General features: G+C 42.5%; 1 protein-coding gene across 1 annotated transcript; it reads right to left on the bottom strand.

Moving 5' to 3' along the window:
* Positions 1 to 1,418: 1,418 nt before the first annotated feature.
* LOC121877704 lies at positions 1,419 to 26,292 on the bottom strand. The gene is made up of 10 exons (XM_042383532.1): positions 26,213 to 26,292; positions 24,370 to 24,542; positions 11,045 to 11,918; positions 6,570 to 6,794; positions 5,852 to 5,992; positions 4,959 to 5,225; positions 4,554 to 4,675; positions 3,940 to 4,051; positions 1,826 to 1,906; positions 1,419 to 1,583 (listed from the first exon to the last, which is right to left on the bottom strand). The coding sequence occupies exons 2-10, from the start codon at positions 24,456 to 24,458 to the stop codon at positions 1,539 to 1,541; spliced, it is 1,956 nt and encodes a 651-aa protein (XP_042239466.1). The 5' UTR covers positions 24,459 to 24,542; positions 26,213 to 26,292; the 3' UTR covers positions 1,419 to 1,538.
* Positions 26,293 to 27,357: the final 1,065 nt, after the last annotated feature.

Below are 27,357 nucleotides of genomic sequence, written 5' to 3'. Positions count from 1 at the left end.
GTTTTTTTTAAGCTTTGTCTGAGGCCACTTGGTGTTTCTGTCAAAAATAATAATAATTTGATAACCAATTACTTTAGTGTGACGGTACACATCACATCACTACTGTACAGTACACTAAATGGTCAACTTTATAAACAAAACAGATGCCTCTGGGAGTCATCGGCTGCAACACTTCGTTCTTCATCTTATAAATTTTGGTCCTTTGCTCTCGCATATTTATTAATTTATTTGTTCTTCTCATAATACCATAAGTAGTCCAGTAAAAAATTCCATTCTCATTTTGGTGATTTCTTTTATGCATAACTGTACCATACCGTACCTAGTAGCTGAAATTCATCATGTTTATGGAGGTAAAATACCTCTTGTTTGACAGCTTTAACTGCCTTCAGGTCGTTGATAAATAATGAAAGTTTGCTGCCTCGTTGGTAACATTCCCAGAGTTAAGTTGAGCCGTTGCCAGTTTTGTCCCGTCGGTGCTGGTGTGGTCACGCGTCTCTCTGACTTCAGGGATGATTTGGTGCAAATGCCGAGACTAATTTTGCCATAGGATCAGCTTTTTATGCAACAATTCAAGCTTGTAAGAAATTAAATGCTGCAGAGGGGATTTTGGAATATCCATTACAAAATTGTTCACAAGTCATATCAGTATCTCGGTTATGTAGATTTATCCGGGTTCAGAATAATCTGGCTTGTTAAAACTATAATACTTGGGCTCTGTACAAGCTATTCATTGTTTATCTGTCTGTATCAAATTGGAAAGATAGACAATTAATAGCAGCACAGTAATTGTCATTCATCTAAATAAAGTTTGATGCGAATAATGACCACTTTGGGTAATAAAAAATGATGCTGGTTTACATGTACTGTAAGCTACTGTCCAGTGTCCACAAACATACCAGTTAGTGTTCAGTCACCTGAAAGAAATATGTGAAGAATGGGCTTGAAAGTGAAAGGTGATAAGCACAAGTATAATTGTTAGACTTTCAGGGGCTAGCTAAGTTTAACCAGATTTAAAGCATGTTATATTATATCCTGTAAGTGCAGTTCTAGAATTTAGGCCTTAAAAAATGTTGTGAACAAAGCCAACTTAGCTAATGTTGTATTAGAGTTGTTGAAATTATGTTGTAGCAGAAAGCACCCAGAGTTTACTTAGTAAAGTATTGTTGGTTATCACCGTGTACATATGCTGTATATACGGTTGTGTATATAATGTAAATTACTTCAAATCAAATCAAGGGATGTATGGTTATTTAACTATCATTACTATTATAATGTTATAGATTCAAAAGTGGTTACTTTTCATACAATAAACGAAGAATTAGAAAGGTGATGTTTCTTTCTCCAGAGTTAAGTACAGTACAGTACTGGGCTCCCTTTGTGAGGTGGTAAAGGGTTATTGACGGAAAGAAAGGACATCATTTTGAGAAAGTAATTTATTGGACATACCAGTGTACCATTGAGGCTTCTGAGGTAAAATAATGTTAGAATCCATCAACCAATGTTGTTGCAACATGATAATATTATTGAGCATAAACTGATCAAGACGTCCTGCCCCATAAACTCCACCAATGTTGACACTTTGCCTGTGTGGAGAGAAACACACACAAGTGAAGTAGTAACTGCTCTAACTACTGTACAGTACAATACTGTTTATTTCAAGGCTTATGCATACCTTTGCAGTTTCTTGTCTTACTGCACAACAATATTCTGTAATTTTATCTTTATATAATAGAGTATCCTGTTAACATGCAAAATACTTAGCATAGAGTACAGTGCAGTATTCCTCCCACAATACCTTAGTGTTGTTAGAGGACATAAGACCAACCTTGAGGGTGTAGAGGCTCAGGGTGAGCAAGACGTGGCCCATCATGACAAATGCTATGAAGGTCGTCACTTTGGTCGCTTCCTGCAGTGAGGTTGACAATTGGTTACCTTTTAAAATTTTACTAGAAGTTTGTATCATATTTACACATACTAAATCAGATGGAATAATCAAGGAAGGAGGACGTAGTACAGTTAGGTGTATGTGTTGTTTTAGGTAAGTGAATAAAGTAAGATTTGATGGCACACCAATGGTACATAAGAATGGAGGTAACTGCAGCGGACCTTTTGGCCCATACTGGGCAGTCCCGTCTACACCCAGCCCCTATTGATCATATATCCATCCAACCTATGTTTGAAGCTATCCAGCATTTTCAAGTTAATGAAGATGTTTGGTAACTTGTGCCATTCATCCACTATATTTACAAACCAATGTTTACCTATTTCGCACCTAAATCTAAATTTGTCTAATTTTAAAATCATTACTACGAGTTCGCTACTGGTTGGATAGTTTGAGTACCTTTGTTAATTCCTGACTTCCATTTATACACCTCTATCATATCGCCCCTCACTCTATGTCTCTCGAGGGAGTGCAAATTAAGATGCTTTAACCTGTCTCTGTACTCAAGGTTCCTAATGCCTGGGATAAGTCTCGTCATTCTCCTCTGAATTCTTTCTATGAATTCCATATCCGTTCTGTAGTACGGTGACCAGAACTGAACTGCATAATCCAAGTGAGGTCTCACAAGAGCAAGATAAAGTTTTAAGATGACCTCGCTAGTCTTGTAACTAACACTCCTTTGTATGAACCCAAGTACTTTATTAGCTTTGTTTCAAGCAAATACACATTGTTTACTTGGCTTAAGATTCCTATTTATCATTACTCCTAAATCTTTCTCACATTCGGATTTCTCTATAACATCGTTGTAGATTTCTCTATAACATCGTTGTTCATCTGGTATCTGGTTTCTCTGTTTACATCTCCTAGACTAAAAACTTTACATTTGTCCACATAAATTTGGACAGTCAAGGAAGGTCTGTACAGCTACAGAGGACAATAAAAAGGTGAGCCTCCAGGAGCAAGACATCAAATAGTTAAAAGATGTTTCACAATTTATGTTAGCTCCACATCATTATATATTGGACTGTTTCAGTGAAATGTCAATATTGTATACTGTATTGTAGGCTGGACTACTGGTAATGGTGACCTTCAGCGAGGGCTCCACATGGAAGGAATTCCTAGTCATAATTTAAAGTGAATCGGGAGAATCAATTCCACTATATTTCTTGGAAACATTGTGATGAAGGAATTAATAGAAATATGATTACAAGTATACTGTAACAGTATGTTGTCTTGCTTAAATTTTGTTGATAAATTAGAGAAAAAATATAAATTTTTTCAGAAAAAAAAAATGCAACAGCAGTGGTTTACTATGAGTGGACTTAGAATGTCAAACAGCCACTGAATTACTCAACTGCATCCCCTCCCAGCGACAGTCTATATATCATGGCCCCTTTTACTTTATCTCATCTGTTTGCAGAGTAAAACTTTACCAAAATCCTGTAAAATGAGTAGAAATTGCCCAACAAATGATATTTGTGCCTCTGGTGAGAAAAAACAAGGAAACTGATTAATCTAGACGTTAAATTACAGTACCTGTAGTTGTTTTGAAGCTGGTGAAAGAGCTGCTGACATCACCAGAGTGCTTGGCCTACCCTGCCTTCTACAGTCAGTGTGATCCAAACAGAGAACACAGCTCTACAGTCAACAAGCTTTGTCTCAGTATCTCCACTGCTCCCTACCCCAGCTGACCTCTGTACTGTATACTATACCAACTCAGGTACAGTAAATGTTCTCTTACTGTCATACATGTATATTTTATATCTAAACATTTATTTTAATTTACAATTATCTAATTTATAGTAGGTTCTCAATATTTTGGTGTCAAAATTTTAAATAGATATGTCTGCCAGGAATGTATCCCTTACAGCTCAGTATTTTTATAATTTTATCTATGTTATGCTTGTGAACGCTACACTAACATTGGATGTCTGACACTGAGTGAGGTATATGTGTACTGCAGTAGAAGTCCCTGCCACAGGTAATTTGTAACTGACCTGAGGGAGAGGAATTGGTGGTCTGATTGTGAACAAGACGAAAATAGCATTCTCGACGCCAGTCCAGTAGTCTTGTCCCCCCACCATGTAAGCCCCCACACTCAGCACGTACCTGCCAAACACACTCACACATAACACCACCAATATATATTTACCATTAAATCAAATTCAGTATTAACATGGTAATTAGACAATGAATTAGCATTATTAACTACACATAGTCAAGTAGTTGAAATACTGGATGAAAGTTTTCAACAGCTTTGTATAAGGCATAATTCTGGTGATGAGGAGCACTGTAATTAACAAACTAATACTGCGTTAACTTATACTAACACTTAAGATTGTTTTTCTTACGGTAATAAATGATGGCCTGAATCTTCTGTAATCTGAGCTAAATAATATAAGACTAAGCCAGGTAAGATGTTTTGTTCTGGACCTTCCATAACCTAAACACCATAACTAATTTATATGAGATTAATTTATGTTCAGATACAATGTTCTGGATTTTCTCTAACCCAAATTAATGAAAATCATGTGAAGTCAAATTAGATTAGGTAAGGAGGGTAAGAGCGAAACAAACACATATTGAAGGCAGAGCTGGTACAGTAACTCACACCAGAAGAATGCTGGCCAGTGTGACAAGCCTGGGTAGGGTGTAGGGGTGTGGGGCAGGTGGTGGGCGGCTCTGCATACTGTGGTATGGAGAAGCTCTTGTATTCCCTCCTTGTGAGTCAACCTGGGGTGGAAACATAATGGCTCATCACATCAATATGAAAGTAAAGAGAATTAGAAGATAAAAATTTCAATACTGTACCAGTGTATGGACAGTACAATAGTAAGTATAGGTACTGTATGTTCACATTCATCACTATGAAGGTGCATATATTCTTTAAATATCTATTGTACTCTTATCTTGCCAATTAATAACTCAACCTAAGGTGCTGTCTTAGCACTTTATTGTTTTCTACACATGTGTAAGAATAATAAATAAAATGTTTATATATATGTAGAAAACAAACCTTTTTCCTGGTACACTTTTTGACAATAAGCGAATACGTGGAGCTGAGCCGTGCTGCCCACACCATTATTACAGCCAGGTAGAGGAAGATCCCCAGCAACATGTAGTAGAAAGCAAACATCCTCCCCCCGAGGTTCTGGGCGTGTACGCTGCTGCCGATGGTTGTAACCAGACAGAAGACGTGGAGCAGTGATGGCCACATTGTCCAGGGCAACGGTGAGGGCGGCTCCTCGCTGCTCCACACTAGCTGTCGCTCACCAGCATCCACCTACAACAGACACACACCTTGGTGGTCACTGCTGGCTGGGATCATTGTAGTGTAAAGTACTGTAATTATCCTCAAATGGATTACAAAAGATATTAACAGACTCAGAAACTAAGCAGAGAAAACTGAAGATTGTTGACTGTGGAAGCATAGAGGGAAGCCTATATCTAACAGAAGACTGACACAGGATAATGATGATGATGCTAAATTTACAGGTATTCATCACAGACGTGAAGTGATTTAGAAATACAGTTCTGTACTGTATAAGGAACATATTCAACAATAAGATGTTATAGGACTCAGGTGTGGCATGTTGAAAACACTGCTTCTTGTCTGATCAGCAAAGTTAACCAACGTTGAGTCTGGTTAGTACTTGGATGGGTGACCACCTGGCCTTAAGAACACCAGATGCTACTGGCATAAGGACTCTATTGGAAACAAGCCTTTCTTGGCTTTGTTTAGCTGCTTTTGGTCAAATTGACTAAATATCAATAATAATTATTATTATAACTAATCTCCATGACCTCAGTTCCTAAACAGGCAACATTATACTGCATTGTACAGTACTGGACCAACACACAGAGTCTCTGGTCTGCCTGTATGGACACCTCACAACTTTTTACTCTCACCTTGAAGCCATGAGCGTGACGTGTGACCAGTGTGTGGTAGCGGGCAGTAATGTTGTGTAGCTGCTGCTGCCACTCAATTGTCACAGAGCGACTTAGACGGTCCAACTCCCCATCAGAGGGCAGATGTCTACCCCCAGCTTGCTGTTATGAGAATATACATCACTGACAAATAATTAACTAGACAGACCTGATAGTCAGGTGACAAGAGGATAAAGTAAAGATTTGTAGCCTTGCAAACTTGTCTTTAAACATATATTCTAGCAAGCAGTTCTTGCCATGTAAGTATTCCTATTATTGATCATAAATAACACTATCCTTCACACCAATTAATTGAGATGGTACAGCACAGCAGATGTCAAAACCACTTTAAAAATCTACTCCTTCCCTTTAAGTATTTCTACAAATTGACAATTACATCTACATTGTTGTAAATGGGTGTTGTCCTGTAAATGTTACTCGTATCCATTGTGAATGACAGGTGCCTCATATACAATGTTGTACTGTATAGTCTTATGATTACACCTATAGCCTTATAGTCTGGACACTTACTCATATAAACAAACTTACAACATTGTGAATATACCTCGAATCCTATAAGTACACCTTGAACACTGTAAATATACAGTACCGTATCTGTAACCTTGGAGTCTATATCACCTGGATGGTAAAGCTGGAAGGTTCTGGACACCCTGGAGAGTGTACACCACCAAAGGCTCACCTGGAAGGCCCTGAGAGCATTCTGCATCCTGGAGGAGGTGAATATGGCAGCAATGACCACCTCCTGGCTCCTATCAAGGATAAGGTCGAGGGAGGTGTTGAGGAGACGGTCCACCAACTCCTCCCGGGCGGCGGCCATCTCAGGGTCCCTCGGTGTCCCTGGGAGAGTGACAGTGTTGCGGCTCACCAGTACTGCCGGGTCACTGAATCCTTCTGGCCCCTCCAGCTGTAGCAGTAACAGGTGGTGTTAACTTGGGGAAAGTTAAGTTAGGTTAGCTAAGGTAAAGTTAGCTTAGGTATACTACACTGTACTTAGATTAAATTTAGTTTGGCTTGGGTTAGGTTACACTACTTTACTTAGCTTAGGTAACATGGTTGGGTAGGAGAACCAATGTTTTCCCACAAGCCTGAAGCATAACACTAAAATAAGCCTGCCAGCAGACTAATAAATAGAAATATAACTCACAAGAAGAACTTAACAAGACTTCAGTAAGTTTTAAAAGCCTTAATATTTCTGTGCCTACAAGTACTGTACACTTATATTTTACTCTACAACTCTCTAACTTATGCAAGAGACTACAAATGACTTACAAGAAAGACTACGGTACTGAATGATAAAACTTCAATCAGGGCTAATGTGTCTGTCCAAAAGTTGAGAGGAAATAATAAAAGGATTTAGTGCAGCTTGTGGTGGGATGATCAATGCAATGGTGGTGGGTTGATCAAGGTGGTGGGCTGATCAACGTGGTGGTTAGTTAATCAACGTGGTGGTGGGTTGATCAAGATGGTGGGCTGATCAACGTGTTGGTTAGTTAATCAACGTGGTGGTGGATTGATCAACGTAGTGGTGGTTTGATCAAGAAGGTGGTGGGTTGATCAACATGGTGGTGGTTTGATCAAGAAGGTGGTGGGTTGATCAACGTAGTGGAGGGTTGATCAACGTGGTGGTGATTTGATCAAAAAGGTGGTGGGTTGATCGTGGTGGTGGGTTGATCAATGTGGTGGTGAGTTGATCAAGAAGGTGGTGGGTTAATCAACGTGTTGGTGAGTTGATCAACGTGGTGGTGGGTTGATCAAGGTGGTGGGTTGATTAACGTGATGGTGGTGGGTTGATCAACGTGGTGGTGGGTTAATCAACGTGGTGGTGGGTTGATCAAGAAGGTGGTGGGTTAATCAAGTGGTGGTGGGTTGATGAACGTGGTGGTGGGTCAGTCACCTGGGCGATTCTAAATTTCTACCTTCCTTCCTGAGGTACCTCGGGTCGATCATGTCTCACCCCTCCCTCCTCTTCTCTCTCACCCTTCAACCCCCCCAACCCACACAGGTGGAGGTGTTGTGGTCTTATTATTAATTCACTCTATAAGTCACTCCTATCACCACCAAAACCAGTCTAACACACACCATGATAAAAAACAGTTAACACACACACACACACACACACACATACGGTAAACTGTCCTAAGTCAGTAAGAATGAACATCGTCCACAATATCAATGCATTAGACCAATTACTGATTAAGTAACAATGTTCTGTTTATCCTGCCACCATCAACACTACTACTATCGTCACCACTACTGTACCACCACCACAAATACTATTTCTATCACCACAATCCTTAATACTGTCACCATTATTACAACCCCTACATCACTTATACTCCTGTATCACAATATACTGTACCTACGGTTGCGTATGTGTAATATAGTAAACCTATCTGTATCACGTTAACTTAAATATACATAAGCCGATTTTTTGTGTGACGTGTGTGTGTGAGGCAGTAAGATGGGTCAGGTTAGGTCAGTATACACACAATAAACTAAAGTTAGTATTGATCCCAGACTTGATGCACGCACACACAGATAAAAAACACACAACACACATACGTCGACACACACACACGTCGACACAAACACACACACACACACAAACGGCACCACAGTTCACAAGAGATGATTCACTCCAGCAAGACTTGGAAAGAAAAGTTTGTTGACGAACGACTGACTATAACAATGAAACGTGCACCAAAGATATCTGAGCGGATGGTCAGGTCAGGTCAGGTCAGGTTAGGGAGGGAGGTTGCTTATGAGCATAATTTTGTAGCTTTACTTTTATCCTCTTCACCACTGATCAGCTCGTTAGCCGCCCGGGTGATCGGTCACGTCTCTGTCACTCACTGTTGGTAAGTACTGGGCTGCACCGGCTCCTGAATGTACCTGAACCTGCTCCAGTGTTGGTCAAGTCTTGTCTTGAAACAGCTCACACTCGGTGCCGTCACAACACTCTCTGGCAGATTGTTCCAAGAGTTCACAACTCTCACTCCGAAACAGTTTGCCCTCAAAGTTTTCTGGACTTGTGGCTTTTTCAACCTTGAGCTGTGACCCCTTGTGGGGCGAGCGTCCGCCAGCTCCAGGTATGTAGGTACAGTTGCCAGCAAAAGTCCTCCTACAGCCCTGCTACAGAGAGCTGTGGGAGAACTTTTGCTGGCAACTGTACATTTGACCGAGTAGTTCCCCCCCCAGAAGTTTATACCGCCTAGTCCCTTGACTAAGTAAAGGACTAGAGGACTCTACAGTGCTGGATATAAGCAACTGATGGTGAGGTTTACCATTGTTTGTATACCCGCACTGTTTACCTGAACCTTTAATACACATTGTTTGTATACCTGCACTTTTAGTAAACATTGTATACCTGAAATGTCTACATACAGTAACGCTGAACTGACTTAACTAAGTCATGGTTTCTTTACCGCAATGCATTGTGATTTGTGGACCAAACCCAGTCATCTTTGTTTTTATCCTTCTTGGATTACAAAGGCTGCGTGACATAGCTGTAATTACTTGCTGTTAGAATGCCAAAAGTAAACTCCCGCGTTTCGAACTGTTTCAGTGACAAGGTGAACGTCTTTCATAGAGATAAGTTTTAACACGGTGATGGTAGGGGCTTCTCTCACTCAGGTGAATAAAATCTTTTGGCGTTAGCGAGAATAAAATACCTAACTACAACACCTACTCCTTAAAATTAGACGGTTAAATTTTAGTCGATGATAAGAAAATATGTTTTGCTAAATGGGTGTTAAGTAAGTGTTAGGTTAGGTCAATGTTCGGTTAGGTTAGACTAGGTTAATGTTTAGGTGATTCATCTTAAGGTGAAATAAGCTGGAGGTTAATCCTCGGGTGTTCCAATAATGGTAGAGGTCTTATTATTATTTTTTGACACAAGACTGTTTATTCTTCCTCATAACATTATTATTTTTTTTATTTATAAATTTTACAATTTACATATATACTGTATACATATTACATATTAACATATTTGTAAGTGAAATATTTTGATGACTTTTCTTTTAAAATACACTTGGTCATCCATTTATTATAATATATCCTGCCTTTAATAAAGGCTATAGTCTCCTTAACATAATTTTCTTTCCGACTTAACCACATACAGTAAATATAATCTGACATTAGCGTGATCATTGTATGTCTTATTGGGTAAAATAAGGTCGGAGAGGCACGGGAAGACAGAATGGTGGATGAATGGAAGGACTAGAACCTGTCGATACAACACGTGGGAGGTTTGGTATAAAGACGACCTAACCCACACACCTACACACATACCTGACAACCTCCTAGACTACATCAGGGGGCGTCTTAGTCAGCCATAACACACGCACGACAGCAATGCAGGCATGTTTTATGTAGCTAGTGTTAGGATGTTACCACCTGACATGACACATTGTCAGCAAATATAATTATATATAAATAGACTGAATAATAATGATAATAATATTTCAAACGTACCAGTTATTATTTCTCTGCATTTTACCTATTTCCCTTTCTCTCACTTTTTCGTTCTCTTTCTCAGACTTTTTCTTTCTTTCACGTTGTCTCTCTCATTCTCTCACTTCTGCTTTCACATTCTTTCTCTTACTCGTCCTTTTCACTCGTTTTGCCTCTTATCCGTAAAAAGAAAACCAGTTTCAGTATCTTGGAGAACACAAGTTATCTTGATGAATATGACAGTTATCTTGTGTGTTTGTTTAGTTAACAAAGCGCATGGTATGACTAACACGTGGATCATGCAGAACGAACACAAGGAAATATTTATTCACACAGAAGCTGGTAGACCTATGGAACAGTCTACCAGCTCAAACAATGGAGGTAGATATATGGAACGATCTGTCATTTCAAGCTGTGGAATCAACAGTAATGGGCTTCACAATAGCCTTTGACAAAATTATCAAGAACAATGGAGGGATCGGACACTGGTCACCTTCCCTCGGCATGGCCACCTCTAATGGGTGGCCATTCGTAAATAAAAAACGTTTTTGTACATGTTTAAGTTCAGGTGTTGAAAGTTGGCATACACACAGGAGACTCGCTTTGGAGACGTGAAGACTCATCTTGGAAACATGCACGCCTTAGAAACGTAGAAACTCACCTTGGAGACATGGAGACACCCTGTAGACATAGACTCACCTTGGAGAAGATGAAGGCGCCGAAAATCAAATAGGAGATGAGGACGATGAGTAGCAGAAGGTGTAATGGCAACAGGAGGAGGGAGGAGTAGGGAGCAGTGTTGAGAGCGGCACAGCACGAGCTACAGCCGTGGGTGGCCATACTTTTGGGTTTGACGGGATCTGGCGGGGGTGGCGGTGGCGGCTGGGGCATGGGCCGCCACAGTGGCCGTGCGTGGGTGTCAGGGAGGGCACCGCCACCACCGTGCAGGGGCGGGCGGGTGAGTGCCCCTGTGGTTGTAGTAGCGATGTACTTATGACTCTTCTCAGAGTGGTGACGGTGACGATGTTTGTGCTGGGTCCTGGTATTGTCTGGCCGCCTCAACACAGACGCCAGATTTGTCACACTTCTGCTGTACTTGGTGGATCTACTGTCGTGTTTGTTGCCACCGGTACTGGCGACGGCGACGGAGGCAGCGGTGGCCCGGGAAGAAGCTAAGTCAGCGGCACTCACAGCGGCACTGACGCTGGCCGCAGCTACCCTACCGCTATCAACCTTCGATTTTGCGGCATCTCTGGGTGGCGGCGGCGCGCGACCTGGGAACGGCAGTGTCTGTCTTATAAACTGTCTTCTCTTACTGTCCAAGTAACTTTTGTCCACCTTCAGTATATTGGCACTGTTCCTCCTGGCCCTGTCTCTCCCCTGGGGCGCTCTTTCTCCTCCGTTAGTAAGACAAGCCGGCAGAGACGACGCAGACCTTCGTAAGAGCCACCTCTCCTCCGTCAACACCATCACTGTATCTCCTCCCGTCTTCACCAGCTGTTTGGGATGATCCTCCCGTCGGTCGTCTGTCCTGTCGTGTTGACGGTCAGCCATGCTGGTCCACACGGCGCTCCTGTGAGTGCAAACATGATGGTCATTAATCAACGCGGCTCATTAAGGACGGCGGCACACTGCATTGGGCACTTTCCTCCAAACACTTCCCGTTTTCCTGGCCGCTGGCCTGACGGCCGAGCAAGCAACAGGATTCCTGCTGTTGCGAGAAATGGACAACGGTTTGGCGTGGATTATAGTCTTTGGCGTGGATCTTTGCTGGCCGGATTAGTGCTTAAATGAACTTCATATAATTTCAAATAAAAATTGAAATTTTGGGGGAAATTGCGGGAAATATGATTACTATTATGAAAAGACCTTTGCTTATTATTCCAAAGACTTCAATTCCATGAAGTTTAACAGTGGTTAGTGAATTAATTCTTATTACAAAACAATTTATTTTTCATAATGAAGGTTTAAGACGTCATTTGAGCCATTTTTTTCTAATAACAGTACAGTTCTCCATTACAAGTAATTTACTAGTTTACTGCCTACTAGCGCGCGTATCAGAGAGAGAGAGGGAGAGCTTTTATGCATAAAAGTTTATAAAACAAAACCCTAATATAATGCATGCTAATAATGAAATTAAGATATTTTTGTTTAGATAAATATTATTCATTCTCTGGCAATTTTAACGTTAGTTTGGGGAATTCAAGGTTTTGCTTTGTGGGAGCCCGCCCCTGGTGCCAACACATCTCACAGATCTAGTGACGCCAAACGTCTTGGTTTGGCTGGTGGACCGTGGACCGTGTTTGCCAGTGTACCGCCACCTTAAGAAAACATCACTCGCCAACACCATCAGTATTATGTGAAAATACTCCACCATGCTCGTCCACCTTGAGGTGAGAGCATTTCTCTTGTACAGCATTCAGGCAATTTCTTGCCAACATGACAACAACAATGGCTGACCTATCAACCATCCCGGGGTCATGACCTTCAGGTCACAACACCTCACCACAACTTTATGCACCAAAATGAAGGTAATTTTTCTTATTAGTGACATATCCAATAGAGGAATTTACGTGACTTGTCTGTTCATGTTTATGTCAGTGCTTCATTCTTAATACAATATACAAGTAAACAAACTCTTCACTAACATACTCCCTGAGCACTCTTGATGAACGTAAGCAGATATAATATACAATTCCCAAAACGAGAAGAAACTTTCAAAAATAGGAGTAATACCCGCATAGGAATCTTCAGGCCCGACGTAAATACTCCTGAGAACTGAGTGGCTCCGCAGCCTATGGGCTATGACACGAACCAAACCAAACCTAACTTTACAAAAAAATAGGTTTTAATTATTCAATTAGGTTGGAGTCTAACCTAACCAAACTATCTTAACCACTAGACTAACTTGAGTAGTATGCCATCATAAATACTGTAATTTTGACCAGTAGCCTCGCCCATTTGAGACCTTAATAACTTGGGAAAATTTAATTATACGAAATTGAAGTTGAAACTATGTTTTTCCGATGGTTTTTGATGTGTTATGAACGAATTTGATCTTCATTTCTGGCACAAATAAATAGTTTCTGAGATAAGACCCCACCCCCCCCCTTCTTCCATCTCAGAGTCTAGATATGTGCTATAAAAATCAAGGTAAAAAGTGTTCAAAACACATCGAAAACAATCGGGAAAAACAAAATCCTAACCTAACCCAGGGGCTCCACACGATGTTCTGGGTGTGTACTGCCACGGACGAACATACGTAATAAAATGTTAAATATCTCGCTTAAACGTAATTTGCGCCAGAAATTCCATTGAAGAAAAATGTCTTAGAATTGTAAAAAAAATACTGATTGCAACTATAGAATTCCCGAGATGATGCAGTGGCAACATGTGAAATAATCCAGTATAACTTTACGCCCGCTGTAAGAACTTCAATTACTTTTACAGTCCACTTGTGAGAACAAAGGTAAGTGTGCAGATGCTCATTTATTTCGGATCTCATGATGATTAACACTCAATTTATATCACCTATTGATTAAACACCTAAATGCTAACCCAACTAAACCTAACTAAACCAAACCAAACCTAACTTAACCTAAACCATCTTAACCAAGCCTAACTTATCTTAACCAAACCAAACCTAACCTAACCCCAATTAAACATCAGGGTGTTTAATCATCGTGTGAAATAAGGTAAAGATATTGTACTCTTGTTTAAGTTGTATTAAGAGTGTGGCATAAAACATTAATTACCTCACACACCGGTAATTTGTATTTGTCCGCTTAGCCTCCATCCAGTTAACATTCATCCACTTAACATGTATCCAGTTAACATTCATCCACTTAACATGTATCCAGTTAATGTTCATCCACTTAACATGTATCCAGTTAACCTCCATCCACTTAACATGTATCCATTAACGTTCATCCACTTAACATCCGTTAGATTAAATTAGACTAGGTTTGGTTAGGTTAAATTGGGTTGAGTTAGATAGGTTATGTATAATTATGTTAGGTTAGGTTAGGTTTCCAAGTTTTTCCCCCTGTTATATGCGTTTCCGTTTTCTCTCTGTTACCGGTACTGTGTGTGTGACAGGTAATGGTGAAGGTAGTAATCGGTGCTGGTGTGCGTGTGGAGGTCTCTGTGTTGTGGACACGCGACACACACCCACAAACAATCACAGTCACCACACACAGTCATCACACTACTTCAAAATCACCATAATTATCATACCACATCACAGTTACCACATACAGTCATCACACTACCTCACAGTCACCACACTCATGACGTTACCTCAGTCATCACATACAGTCATCACTACCTCAGTCACCACAATCATCATACTACCTCACACACACCACACACACACTCACCAGTCATCACACTTCACAATCATCACACACAGTCATCATACTACGTCACAGTCATCACACCACCTCACACTCACCACACAGTACATCCGCCAGTCACCATTAATTACAAGGTCAGGCTGTTCTCTTGTTTAATCGGTTCTTGCTCTCGCGTATATGTGAGACCTTTAATTCCGCCTCATGGTACAGTGATGGTACAGTGGTGATACAGTGGTGGTACAATGATGCTACAGTAATGGTACAGTGGTGGTACAATGATGCTACAGTAGCCTAATGGTGCAGTGGTGGTACATTAATGGTAATGGTGGTACAGTAATGGTACAGTAATGGTACAGTAATGGTATAGTAATGGTATAGTGATGGTACAGTGGTGGTACAGTAATGGTACAGTGGTAGTGGGAACATTCAAGTTCTTAGAGTTGCTTAAAGACTAAAAGTGATTTATTTATTGTCAAGAACACACACTCTCACTGTGATATTGTATGGATTATTATTAATATTATTATTATTATTATTATTATTATTATTATTATTATTATTATTATAGCCCTCACGGACCACATAATAGCCCAGAATGCAACAGGGGAGGTGGATACCAGTGAAGTAAATAAGATTCGTAGGTCCATTACGACAGATCGACAGCTCTGCCAAAATAATAAGTTGCAGCAACTGTTCCTGCAGGTACCAGAAAATTTGAAAAAAAAAGTAGCATTAGCGCAGGAGGTGGGCGCCTCGAACTGGTTAACTACGTTACCGATAAGGGCAAATGGTTTCAGTCTTAATAAACAAGAATTTACAGATGCCATTGCCCCACACACAACGCTTCCGTGACGCCTGCTGGACCACCACTCCACGACCCCCTGACGGAGACACGATGATCCTCCCAATACTGGCCAGATATTTTGTAAATAATATTAATTATGTGTTAAAGGAACATCCTTCCTTCCTTAGGCTTTAGTAAGCCCCTTTATAATATTTATACTGTATATACTTTTCACACTTGCCAGATGATTCTGGTGTCATTGTACAGGGGTACCTAGTGACAGCACTAGGATCCCGCTTCCTCTATCAAGGAATAAACAATTGAAATTGAAATTGAATTGATGCCATTGCTCTAAGGTACGGTAGGCCAGTAGAAGGTTTGCCTTCCCAATGCTTGTGTGGCTCTTCCTATGACGTCGATCAGCCATGGTGTGCAAGAAAGGGGGCTTCATATGCATGAGGCATGACGAAATAAGGGACCTCACAGCAAATGTGTTGAAGGAAATCTGCCGGGATGTCATGGTAGAACCGACCCTCCTTCCTTTGGTGAGATCTTCCAACACATCTAATGAAGCCCGTGTTGACGTCAGTGCTCGAGGATTCTGGACGCGGGGACAGCGAGCTTTCTTCGACATCAGGATTTTTTATCCCACGGCCGCATGTCACAGTAACCTAGCTCTCGATGCTGCACACGGGAGGAACGAGAACGACAAGAGAAGGGCATATGGGGAGAGAATTCAAACGTTGATCAAGGCAGCTTCACTCCTCTAGTGTTCACAACCTCTGGTGGGATGGGACCAAGTGCAAGATGTTTCTACACCAGACTCGCGGGGGTGATCTCCGAACAGAAGCAGCAGCCTAGAAGTTATGTTACAACCTGGATGAGATGTCGACTGTCTTTCTCTCTCCTTCGGTCGGCTTTGCTCTGCCTCAGGGAAACGAGAGCTTTTGCCCCAACTCCGACAACTGCTGCAGATATTGACTATGAGGCTACAGTCACTGAATGCCGCATAGATCTGGGGCTCAACTAACTCAACACAGCTATGATAGCTACTTATGTATTAGGATAGTTAATTTTAAGGTAATAAAATGTCGGCGGCGGCTAATGGGGGAGGCTGGAGGCCACGTTAAAAAAAAGTTGTAGTATGCAGTAGTAGTAGTAGTAGTATCACCAACACCACAAATCAGTGTAGCAGGTAAGGTGGATCAGGGAGGCGTCACAGGTACACTACTGTTATCTTTTCTCTACAGTATTTGTGAGGTTAGAGGAGGCGGTGTTGGTGTGGTTATAGTACTGGGTGGTAGGTCATGTGGCGGGTGGTAGGTCGTGTGATGGATGGGTGGCGGTGGGTGGTAGGTCATGTGGCGGGTGGTAGGTCGTGTGGCGGGTGGTAGGTCGTGTGATGGATGGGTGGCGGTGGGTGGTAGGCTATGTGGCGGGTGGTAGGTCGTGTGATGGATGGTGGCAGTGGGTGGTAGGTCATGTGGCGGGTGGTAGGTCGTGTGATGGATGGGTGGCGGTGGGTGGTAGGCTATGTGGTGGTGGGTCGTGTGATGGATGGGTGGCGGTGGGTGGTAGGTCATGTGGCGGGTGGTAGGTCGTGTGATGGATGGGTGGCGGTGGGTGGTAGGTATGTGGCGGGTGGTAGGTCGTGTGATGGATGGGTGGCGGTGGGTGGTGTAGGTCATGTGGCGGGTGGTAGGTCGTGATGGATGGGTGGCGGTGGTGGTAGGTGGCGGTGGTAGGTCGTGTGATGTGGCGGTGGTAGGTCGTGTGGATGGATGGGTGGCGGTAGGTTATGTGGCGGGTGGTGGGTCATGTGGTGGATGGGTGGCGGTGGGTGGTAGGTCATGTGGTGGATGGGTGGCGGTGGGTGGTAGGTCATGTGGTGGATGGGTGGCGGTGGGTGGTAGGTCATGTGGTGGATGGGTGGCGGTGGGTGGGGTGTGGCGGGTGGTGGGTCATGTGGTGGATGGGTGGTGGTGGGTGGTGGGTCGTGTGATGGATGGGTGGTGGGTGGTAGGTTATGGCGGGTGGTAGGTAGTGGTGGTGGGGTGGGTGGTGGTCATGTGGGGTGGTGGTCGTGGATGGATGGGGGTGGTGGTCATGTGGGGTGGTAGGTCGTGTGATGGATGGGTGGCGGTGGGTGGTAGGTCATGTGGCGGGTGGTAGGTCGTGTGATGGATGGGTGGCGGTGGGTGGTAGGTCATGTGGCGGGTGGTAGGTCGTGTGATGGATGGTGGTGGTGGGTGGTAGGTCATGTGGCGGGTGGTAGGTCGTGTGATGGATGGGTGGCGGTGGGTGGTAGGTCATGTGGCGGGTGGTAGGTCGTGTGGTGGATGTTGCGTGGTAGTAGTGGCGGGTGGTAGGTTGTGTGATGGATGTGGTGTGTGATAGGTCGTGTGGTGGTAGGTCGTGTGGTGGATGTGGCGGGTGGTAGGTCGTGTGGTGGATGTGGCGGGTGGTAGGTCGTGTGGTGGTAGTGGTGTGGTAGGTCGAGTGGTGGTAGTGGTGTGGTAGGTTGTGTGGTGGTAGTGATGTGGTGAAGGTGATGAGTCCACTTATTGACATTCACCGTGACATTTTTCTGTTCTTACAATTCTCTGAAAGGTTGTGTGTGTGTGTGTGTGTGTGTGTGTGTGTGTGTGACCTTCAATTACTTACAGTCTAATGGACATTAATCACTATGTTAAAATTTGTAATGTGAACAATAATGTCTGATAACTCATTTAACAGTTTTTAAGACACTCGAAGAACATTTAACATTTGAGTGTATCTTCGGGGTCTCGGAGATTTAAGTGCGTCTTGAGAGACCAGAGTTTCACAGCCAGACTCCTTCATTTGTTACAAGCCAACACAGAAAACGAGACAGCTCGCGGACCATTATAGAGAACGTGGAAGTTTCTGCCGTGTCCCAGAGTTAACTGTGTTATACTGTATTACCATCGTTAACCTAACATTTTTCATTTCCATTTATCCTCTTCACCACTGATCGACCTGTTAGCCGCTTGGGCGGTCGTTCACGTCTCTGTTACACACTGTTGTCAAGTACCGGCTCTTTGTTACATCCTGTTGGCATACAGGCTCCAGAATGTATCTGTACTTGCGTCAGTGTTGGTCTAGTCTGGTCTAGAATGCTCACTCGGTGCCGTCACAACACTCTCCGGCAGATTATTTCAACAGTTCACAACTTTTACTCCCCCCAAAAAGTTTCCCTGATAATTTTCTAAGCTTGTGGGTTCTTCAGCCTTAAGTTGTGACCTTTAGTGGGGCGGACACCCACCAGCTCCAGGTATAACACTAAACTGAGTAATGTTAGGTTTACATAATCTAACTTACAATCTGGTGCAGAACTACACAAGAAGTGATAGTTATCATACCCTTAAGACACATTTACCCCTTGGAGGTACCCCTTAAGACACATTTACCCCTTGGAGGTACCCCTTAAGACACATTTATCCCTTGGAGGTACCCCTTAAGGTACATTTACCCCTTGGAGGTACCCCTTAAGACGGGGCCCGGACAAAAGCCCCCTGTTTTTATGTTAAAGAGAAGGTCACTAGAAATATTAAAAATATATAGATTTAAATATCAAATTATTACAATTTAAATAATTAGAATATTACAACTTTCAATTTTGAAATAGAACATTATTAAATAAATAGAAAAGAAAAAAGACGACGTATTTTACCTTCATGTTCATTCTGTATTTACTGAGGTGACCCGAGGGCCCAGTGAGGTCACTGAATGTCAGGGGAGTAATTACCCCAGTAGACAAAACACATACGTCATTGCAGATTTAATAAACATTCCTTGTATACTTCTTTATAACTATAACAGAATTCCCGAAGGTTAGGTTAGGTTAGGTTAAGTTAGGCTAGACGAGGTTAGGTTAGGTTAGAGAAGTGTTCATAAACTGTAAAAAAAAATATTGTTTTTAATTATTATTTCTCCTGGGGGACTTTTGTCCTAGGGGGCTTTTATCCTAGAGGGTTTTTGTCCTACACTCCCTTAAGACACATTTACCTTTTGGAGGTACCCCTTAAGGTACATTTACCCCTTGGAGGTACCCCTTAAGGTACATTTACCCCTTGGAGGTACCCCTTAAGGTACATTTACCCCTTGGAGGTACCCCTTAAGGTACATTTACCCCTTGGAGGTACCCCTTAAGGTACATTTACCCCTTGGAGGTACCTCTATGGTCATTAAACCTGAGTTGTTGCTCCCTGACGTCCATTTAACCTGACCATTACCTCGCGTGGTCCACTTACCCTTAAGTTATCCACCCAGCGTGCTGCACCACGTCCCACCAAGGCTGTACTTACACCTTCCTTCTTTCTTCCCTTCCCTCCCTCCCTTCTCTCTCTCTATTTCCCCTTCTCTCCTTCCGTTCCCCCTTCGCTCTCCCTTTCTTTCATCTCTCTCCCTTCCTTCTTGCCCTTCCCCCCTACACACGACTGATCAATGTTACAGACATCCATTCACCCGTCGTTGGCCCAGCACCTGCTGTTTAGGAAAAACCCACTCGCATGGGGGAATAATGTGTGCTGATTGGTCCCTGCCTACTAATTCGTCGACTGGTGTTTCTTCCACACTAAGTAACCACATAACCTAACCTAATGTAATTTAACTTACCCTAACCTAATCTAACTTAACCTAACCTAGCAGATGGAAACATTGGCGAGAGAATTTAATTAATCAGAATTTGGGCGTGAGGAATGATTCACGAGAATTTGGACACTAAAAGTTTCCAGCATTAAATTGGGCTCATAAAATTACCTGTCGCACAGTACAAGGATTAGGATTAGGCTATTTTATGGCGCGAAAAGTTTCTTACCCACGAAACTATTTTTTGGCGCGAAAAGTTTTACCCACGAGGCTATATTATTTTTGGCGTGAAAATCTGAACACAAAATTTACACCACTAGACTTTTCCATCGTAACTCTTCAGTTGATCTACCACCAAACGCCCTGAATGTGGTGGTATGCGCGTATAACACAGTACAGTATACTCACGCTCACTACCTGTAATATACTGACCTAGGTAATGACTAGTATAAAGTTCACTCTTGTTATCAGTGTTCGTGTGTCTGGTAATGAGTTATAGTACGTAATGAGTGGATGAGGCCGAGTATTGTCTAAAGTGCGTTATAAATTCACACCTCTCAAGGTCATTGTATATAACTCCAACAATAACGACTTTAGTAGAAGTAATAATAATAATAACAATGATAACACCAATAATAATAATAATAATAACAATAATAATAATAATCATAGAGACAGTTATCAGTGATTCTCAAAGGTTTGCTTTAAAATTCCTACTACACTTTATATGACTGACGACAGAGTTATATAAATAGATAGATTTATATGACTGTTAGAGTAGTTGGTGGCTTCACTGACAATATCTAGATTAAAATACGATAAACATGAATAATTGAGATGGGGGAAGGGGGAGCCATGAGAGAGAGAGAGAGAGAGAGAGAGAGAGAGAGAGAGTTAATGTACAATATATCATACTCGATCAATAATAACTGTAGAGGGAAAGTGTGTGTGTGTGTGTCAGAGAGAGACAACCACGCACACGACCGCCCCCGAGTTGCGTGATGACAAAATTACACTTTAAATCAACACTGGAAATTACAGAAACGCAGAACGATTACTTACACGAACACACACACACACACACAGTATATACACACACACACATGGTAAGTGAGGTGATGATGAATGGTGAACTTGTCTGATCTTGTTAGTCAAGGTTCTTGGTTGGTGACCCTGAGTGATGATAATACAACTGTTTGTTTACCTCACGACACGCACTCCCACCCTCCCCCACCCTTCCTTCGTTCCTTCTCTTCCCTCCCAGTCGCCCCCCCTTCCTTCGTTTTCTTCCCTCCCTTCCCTTCCTTCCTTCGTTTTCTTCCCTCCCTTCCCTTCCTTCTCTCCCTCTTCCTTTCTTCCATCTCACTCTTCCCTTCCTTCTTTCTTTCCTTCCTTCCCTCCCTTCCTCTATCTCTCCCTTCTTTCATTTCGTCTCTCCCTCCATCTCCTTCCTTCTGAGAGCTAGAAGAGAGACCTTGTTTTAACTCATAACTCTCACTACGGCATTGTTGTATTTCGTTAACAAAGAAGAAACAATTACGATACGTTACGGTGAATTATTTGAGATATTCCAATCATAGGAGAACGGCACTGCAGTAATTATATTGTTTATACGTGCGTAGCCTAACTTATTATTAGGATGGCTGGAACAATGTGTATCTACCCGTGTCCAGCTGTTGTGTGTGTGTAATAATAATAATAATAATAATAATAATAATAATAATAATAATAATAATAATAATAATAATTAACGGTTTATTGAAAAAGTTCGGCAGCCCGAAGACTGAAACTATACATTAGACAAAATGACTTATTACAGACAAAGACATGGGGCGGGGGGGGGTTAACAAAAGTTTTCATTAGAGAAAGGATAAGGAACACACAGTGAACATACAGATTAATGTTTACAGTGGAGGTCACGTAGGTCACATGCGCTAAGGTGTTGAACAGCAAACACGTGGTGTAGTAGTTCCCTCACAGATGGTATTATGAGGAACCTCACATGATGCTGTAGCAACTCATTCACTAGGTGGTGTACAGTGAGGTGTGGTCCCAGGCCTCCCTATCGTGGACGGTTTAACGCATCGCTGCTTGTTGTTGAGTCTCACTGGGTACCTGGGACCTCACTGTGTGAAGGTTAACTTGGGTATGACTCTCAGCTGTTACGTTGTTTTCACTGTTTAACACTGGTTCCATTCCTTCCCTAAATGAAATTGTAACTTCTGGCGAGAACTTGCTAATCTTCCGGTGGAGAGGAGAGGTTTAGGGGAGGGAGTTGGGGCAACAATTGCCCTGGCCACTGCCTGAGCAGCGCCAGTTACGTCTTGACCCTCGGTGGTGAAGGATGTTGTGTTGTTAAAACAGTCATGTTACCTAGAATATTTCAGCCTGAGAGAGAGTCGTGTTAACTCCCCCTTCACAATGGGTTAGGTTAGGTTAAGGTCTCTCTCTGGTATATTGTATTAAATGAAATGGGGTAAGGTGATGACTGTGGTGATGACTGGGAAGATGGCTGTGGTGATGACTGTAGTGATGGTTGGGGTGATGGTTGGGGTGATGACTGGGGTGATGGCTGTGGTGATGGTTGGGGTGATGACTGGGGTGATGGCTGTAGTGATGGTTGGGGTGATGGCTGTGGTGATGGTTGGGGTGATGACTGGGGTGATGGCTGTGGTGATGGTTGGGGTGATGACTGGGGTGATGGCTGGGGTGATGATGACTGGGGTGATGGCTGTAGTGATGGTTGGGGTGATGGTTGGGGTGATGACTGGGGTGATGGTGTGGGAAGGTTCGTGTTTTAGGCGATAAAGTCATATTGATCTACAAGCAGCCATGACCAATCTTGATAATAATAGACTGGTGAGGGAGGGTACAGTTAGGTGGCTGGTGAGGGAGGGTACAGTTAGGGTGGCTGGGTGGCTGGTGAGGGAGGGTACAGTTAGGTGGCTGGTGAGGGAGGGTACAGTTAGGTGGCTGGTGAGGGAGGGTACAGTTAGGGTGGCTGGTGAGGAGGGTACAGTTAGGTGGCTGGTGAGGGAGGGTACAGTTAGGGTGGCTGGTGAGGGGAGGGTGCAGTTAGGGGTGGCTGGTGAGGGGAGGGTACAGTTAGGGGGTGGCTGGTGAGGGAGGGCACAGTTAGGGGTGGCTGGTGAGGGAGGGTACAGTTAGGGGTGGCTAAGAGGAGGGCACAGTTAGGGGTGGCTGGGTGAGGGAGGCACAGCAGGGGTGGCTGGTGAGGGAGGGTGCATGGAAGTTAGGGGGTGGCTGGTGAGGGAGGGTACAGTTAGGGGTGGGCTGGGTGAGGGAGGGCACAGTTAGGGGGTGGCTGGTGAGGGAGGGTACAGTTAGGTGGGCTGGTGAGGAGGGTACAGTTAGGTGGCTGGGTGAGGGAGGCACAGTTAGGGGTGGCTGGTGAGGGAGGGTACAGTTAGGTGGCTGGTGAGGGAGGGTACAGTTAGGGTGGCTGGTGAGGGAGGGTACAGTTAGGTGGCTGGTGAGGGAGGGTACAGTTAGGTGGCTGGTGAGGGAGGGTACAGTTAGGTGGCTGGTGAGGGAGGGTACAGTTAATCTAACCTAATTTAACCTGACTTTTCCCAGCTTAATCAGTCCAAGTTACCTAATATAACTAAACTTAATATAACCTTCTCTCATCTGACAAACCTACTATGTTAAATTAATCCAAATCTTAGATAACTTAAGGTATCCCAAGAACCTAACCTAACCAAACCCAACTTTAGTTATCCTAACTTTAATTTTATATAACCTTATCAACAAACATAATTTAAACTGACCTAAATAAACGTCTCTTAATCTAAACCAGAGCCCAATCTAATTTAACCTGACGTAAATTAACGTAACCAAATGTAACGTGCGTATAATGAGACTAACACACCATGGCCCTTGTCTGTGGTATGTTAATCTATAATATAATTCTTTCGTTAATCACGTCTTTGACACGCACTCAAAATTACCTCCCAAAATTCCTTCCACTTCCTGACTGACCATTGTCGTGATATCCTCGTACCGCCTCACTTGTTTATCTCTCTCTCTCATATTACCTTGAGCATTGATTATGTATTGTTAGGTTAGTGAGGTAAAGTTAGCATTTAAATAAAGTTATGTTAGGTTAGATTAGGTTAAATTAGGTTCGGTTAGGTAAGGTTATAAATCAGAATAAGACTGGTCATACATATTTATAAACTCCTGTCAGAAATCAGTTTGTGTCACTTAGGGATAATAATATGTAGCATTAAAGTGTTATACTATACTGTACTTACCTCTTGGGGGGTAAAAGAGGTGGGTCACTCGGTCGACAAGCTGTGGTAGAAGCCTCGTCCCTTGACTCGTATTGGTAGACGGGTAACATGTGACCTGTCTACTCTCACACACTCAACTCTCACCAGTGTTCACTCTTGCTTGCATGTCCTCGATGTTGTTAAGTTTGGTTATACTGGAATACGTTAGGTTAGGTTAGGCTGGAGTGAGTTAGGTAAGTTAGTCTGGAGTGAGCTAGGTTAGGTTAGGCTGGAGTGAGCTAGGTTAAGTTAAGTTAGGCTGGAGTGAGTTAGGTTAAGTTAAGTTAAGGTAGGATAGGTTAGGTTGTGTTAAAATAAAATAGATAAGGTTAGGTTAACTTAAATTGGGTTAGTTTTGGATGAGCTAGAATAAGTTAGGTTAAATTTGTTTGGTTAAGGTTCAAATAACTAGAGATGCTTAAGATTAACTAAATTGGGGGATAAACAATAGAATGAGGCCAGAATCACCGAATCAGTTTAGGTTAAGATAAGCTCACTTAACCTAACATAACCTAACTTAACCGAACCTAACCTAATCTAACTTAACCGAACCTAACTTAACCGAACCTAACTTAACCGAACCTAAATCAAAATGGGTTGGTTACGATGAGGTTATGTAAAGTTGGACTGGCTTGTTAGGATGAACTTGAATTGACCAATTTAAAATTAGATTGAGTTAGGTTATTTTGGACTAATAGATTGGGTTAGGTTAGGTTGGATTAGGTTAGGTTGGATTAGCTTATCCTGATTAAAGTGAGGTTAGGCTGGATTGGATTGGGTTAAACTAGGTTAGTTTCATTAAGTTAAGTTAGATTTATAATAAGTTAGGTTGTGGTTGGGTTAGGTTAGGTTTAAGCTAGGTTATGTTATATTAGGTTAGGTTAGTCATAAGTTCGGTTGGATTAAGTTACAGTAAGTTTGGCTAAATTAGATTAAATTAGGCAAAGTTAGGTTAAAGGAATTTAGGTTAACTTAGGTTTTGTCACACTTATGATCACAACACAACCAGGGAAGGTCCTCAACGCTGGGCACCATTATCTTGACACACGGGTCCACTGCCACACACATGTTGTTAAAAATAAGTACAGTCCGCTTAACTGTTCTCGTAGATATTATGTTTGATATGTTTTGATCATAACACCAAATATTACCGGACACAACATGAGTCACAAGTATCGCCGGAAACATTCGACTATCACTGGACACAACACTAATAGAGAGTATCACCGGACACAACACTAGGCTATCACCGGACACGAGTCGGAACACTAATAGAGAGTATCACCGGACACAACACTAGGCTATCACCGGACACGAGTCGGAACACTAATAGAGAGTATCACCGGACACAACACTAGGCTATCACCGGACACGAGTCGGAACACTAATAGAGAGTATCACCGGACACAACACTAGGCTATCACCGGACACGAGTCGGAACACTAATAGAGAGTATCACCGGACACAACACTAGGCTATCACCGGACACGAGTCGGAACACTAATAGAGAGTATCACCGACACAACACTAGCTATCACCGGACACGAGTCGGAACACTAATAGAGAGTATCACCGGACACAACACTAGGCTATCACCGGACACGAGTCGGAACACTAATAGAGAGTATCACCGGACACAACACTAGGCTATCACCGGACACGAGTCGGAACACTAATAGAGAGTATCACCGGACACAACACTAGGCTATCACCGGACACGAGTCGGAACACTAATAGAGAGTATCACCGGACACAACACTAGGCTATCACCGGACACGAGTCGGAACACTAATAGAGAGTATCACCGGACATAATAATGACTAACAAAACAAGAAGAGGAAGTAATTGGTGTTTATGTGAACGTGAGGAGCGAGACAGCGGCCACCCGCCCACCTCACACTCCCTGGCAGGACTGACACTGGGAGGGCGGCGGCGGCTTCACCTACACTTAACATTCCAGGATCATTGTAGAGTGGTAGTGATGTTCTCAGTAGCCAGGGTGGTGTACCTGGTGAGCTCATGACTGGCTGGACGGTCTGGAATTATGTTAAGTATTGGAAAGTATTGACGGCAGCCGCTATTGTTTATTTCATCGATTGACTTGTGGTCGGTGGTGAAAACTCCACCATGAAATCTTTATAACATTTGTGGCCATCACGGTGTACTGTAGGTGTTTTGGTAGTCGGTCACTCATAAGTTGTTGAGAAATGGTATACAGTGGCGGTGGTAGAGGCAGTCTTTATTTTCATCCAAAACTATATCATACAAACTGTAAAACTTGTCGCCATCACCATGTTGTAACAGCTAAGGTCCCAAGTTATTGTTTATAGTTGTTAAATCACGTAATATTTCCCCAAAGTTTGAAGGAAAAATTTTAGTGAAATTACAATTCACCAGAACCCATCTACTGTTAATGATAAACTGCATCCAATATGGGTGACGCTGACTTGAGAATTATTTAGTTTATGACACATAATAACACACTGTGACACATAATAACACACTGTCTGTGACACATAATAACACACTGTCTGTGACTCATAAGAACACACTGTGACACATATAGTAACCGTAGAATTCATGCCTCCACTCAACCTGATATAAGCTGTATATTAGTGGGACTTTAAAGTTATTGTGAACGACATTAGCCAGCGTTAGGCTACAGTACCTGTAGCGACTACAATACATCAGTTTGTATTTTCTCTCCCATGATGGCTAAACTTCTCTCCATTACTGTACTCTCATACAATAATCAGATAATACCTACATTTCCTTGATCATACATAGGAATTAGATTAGCGTTGTGTTAGGTTAGATTTGGTTTGGTTTGGTTTGGCTAAATTAGGAAAGGTTGTTTGGTTATGTTTGGTTAGATTAGATTCGGTTATTTTAAGTTAGCTTATATTAAATTTGGTTATCATTAGGTTGGATTAAATTAGGTTAGCGTTAAGTTAGACCAATCTTAAGGTA

The sequence above is a fragment of the Homarus americanus genome, unplaced genomic scaffold, assembly GCF_018991925.1.
Source record: "Homarus americanus isolate GMGI-L3 unplaced genomic scaffold, GMGI_Hamer_2.0 scaffold24523, whole genome shotgun sequence".
Classification (NCBI taxonomy): domain Eukaryota; kingdom Metazoa; phylum Arthropoda; class Malacostraca; order Decapoda; family Nephropidae; genus Homarus; species Homarus americanus.
This window is presented reverse-complemented; position numbering and strand designations above follow the sequence as displayed.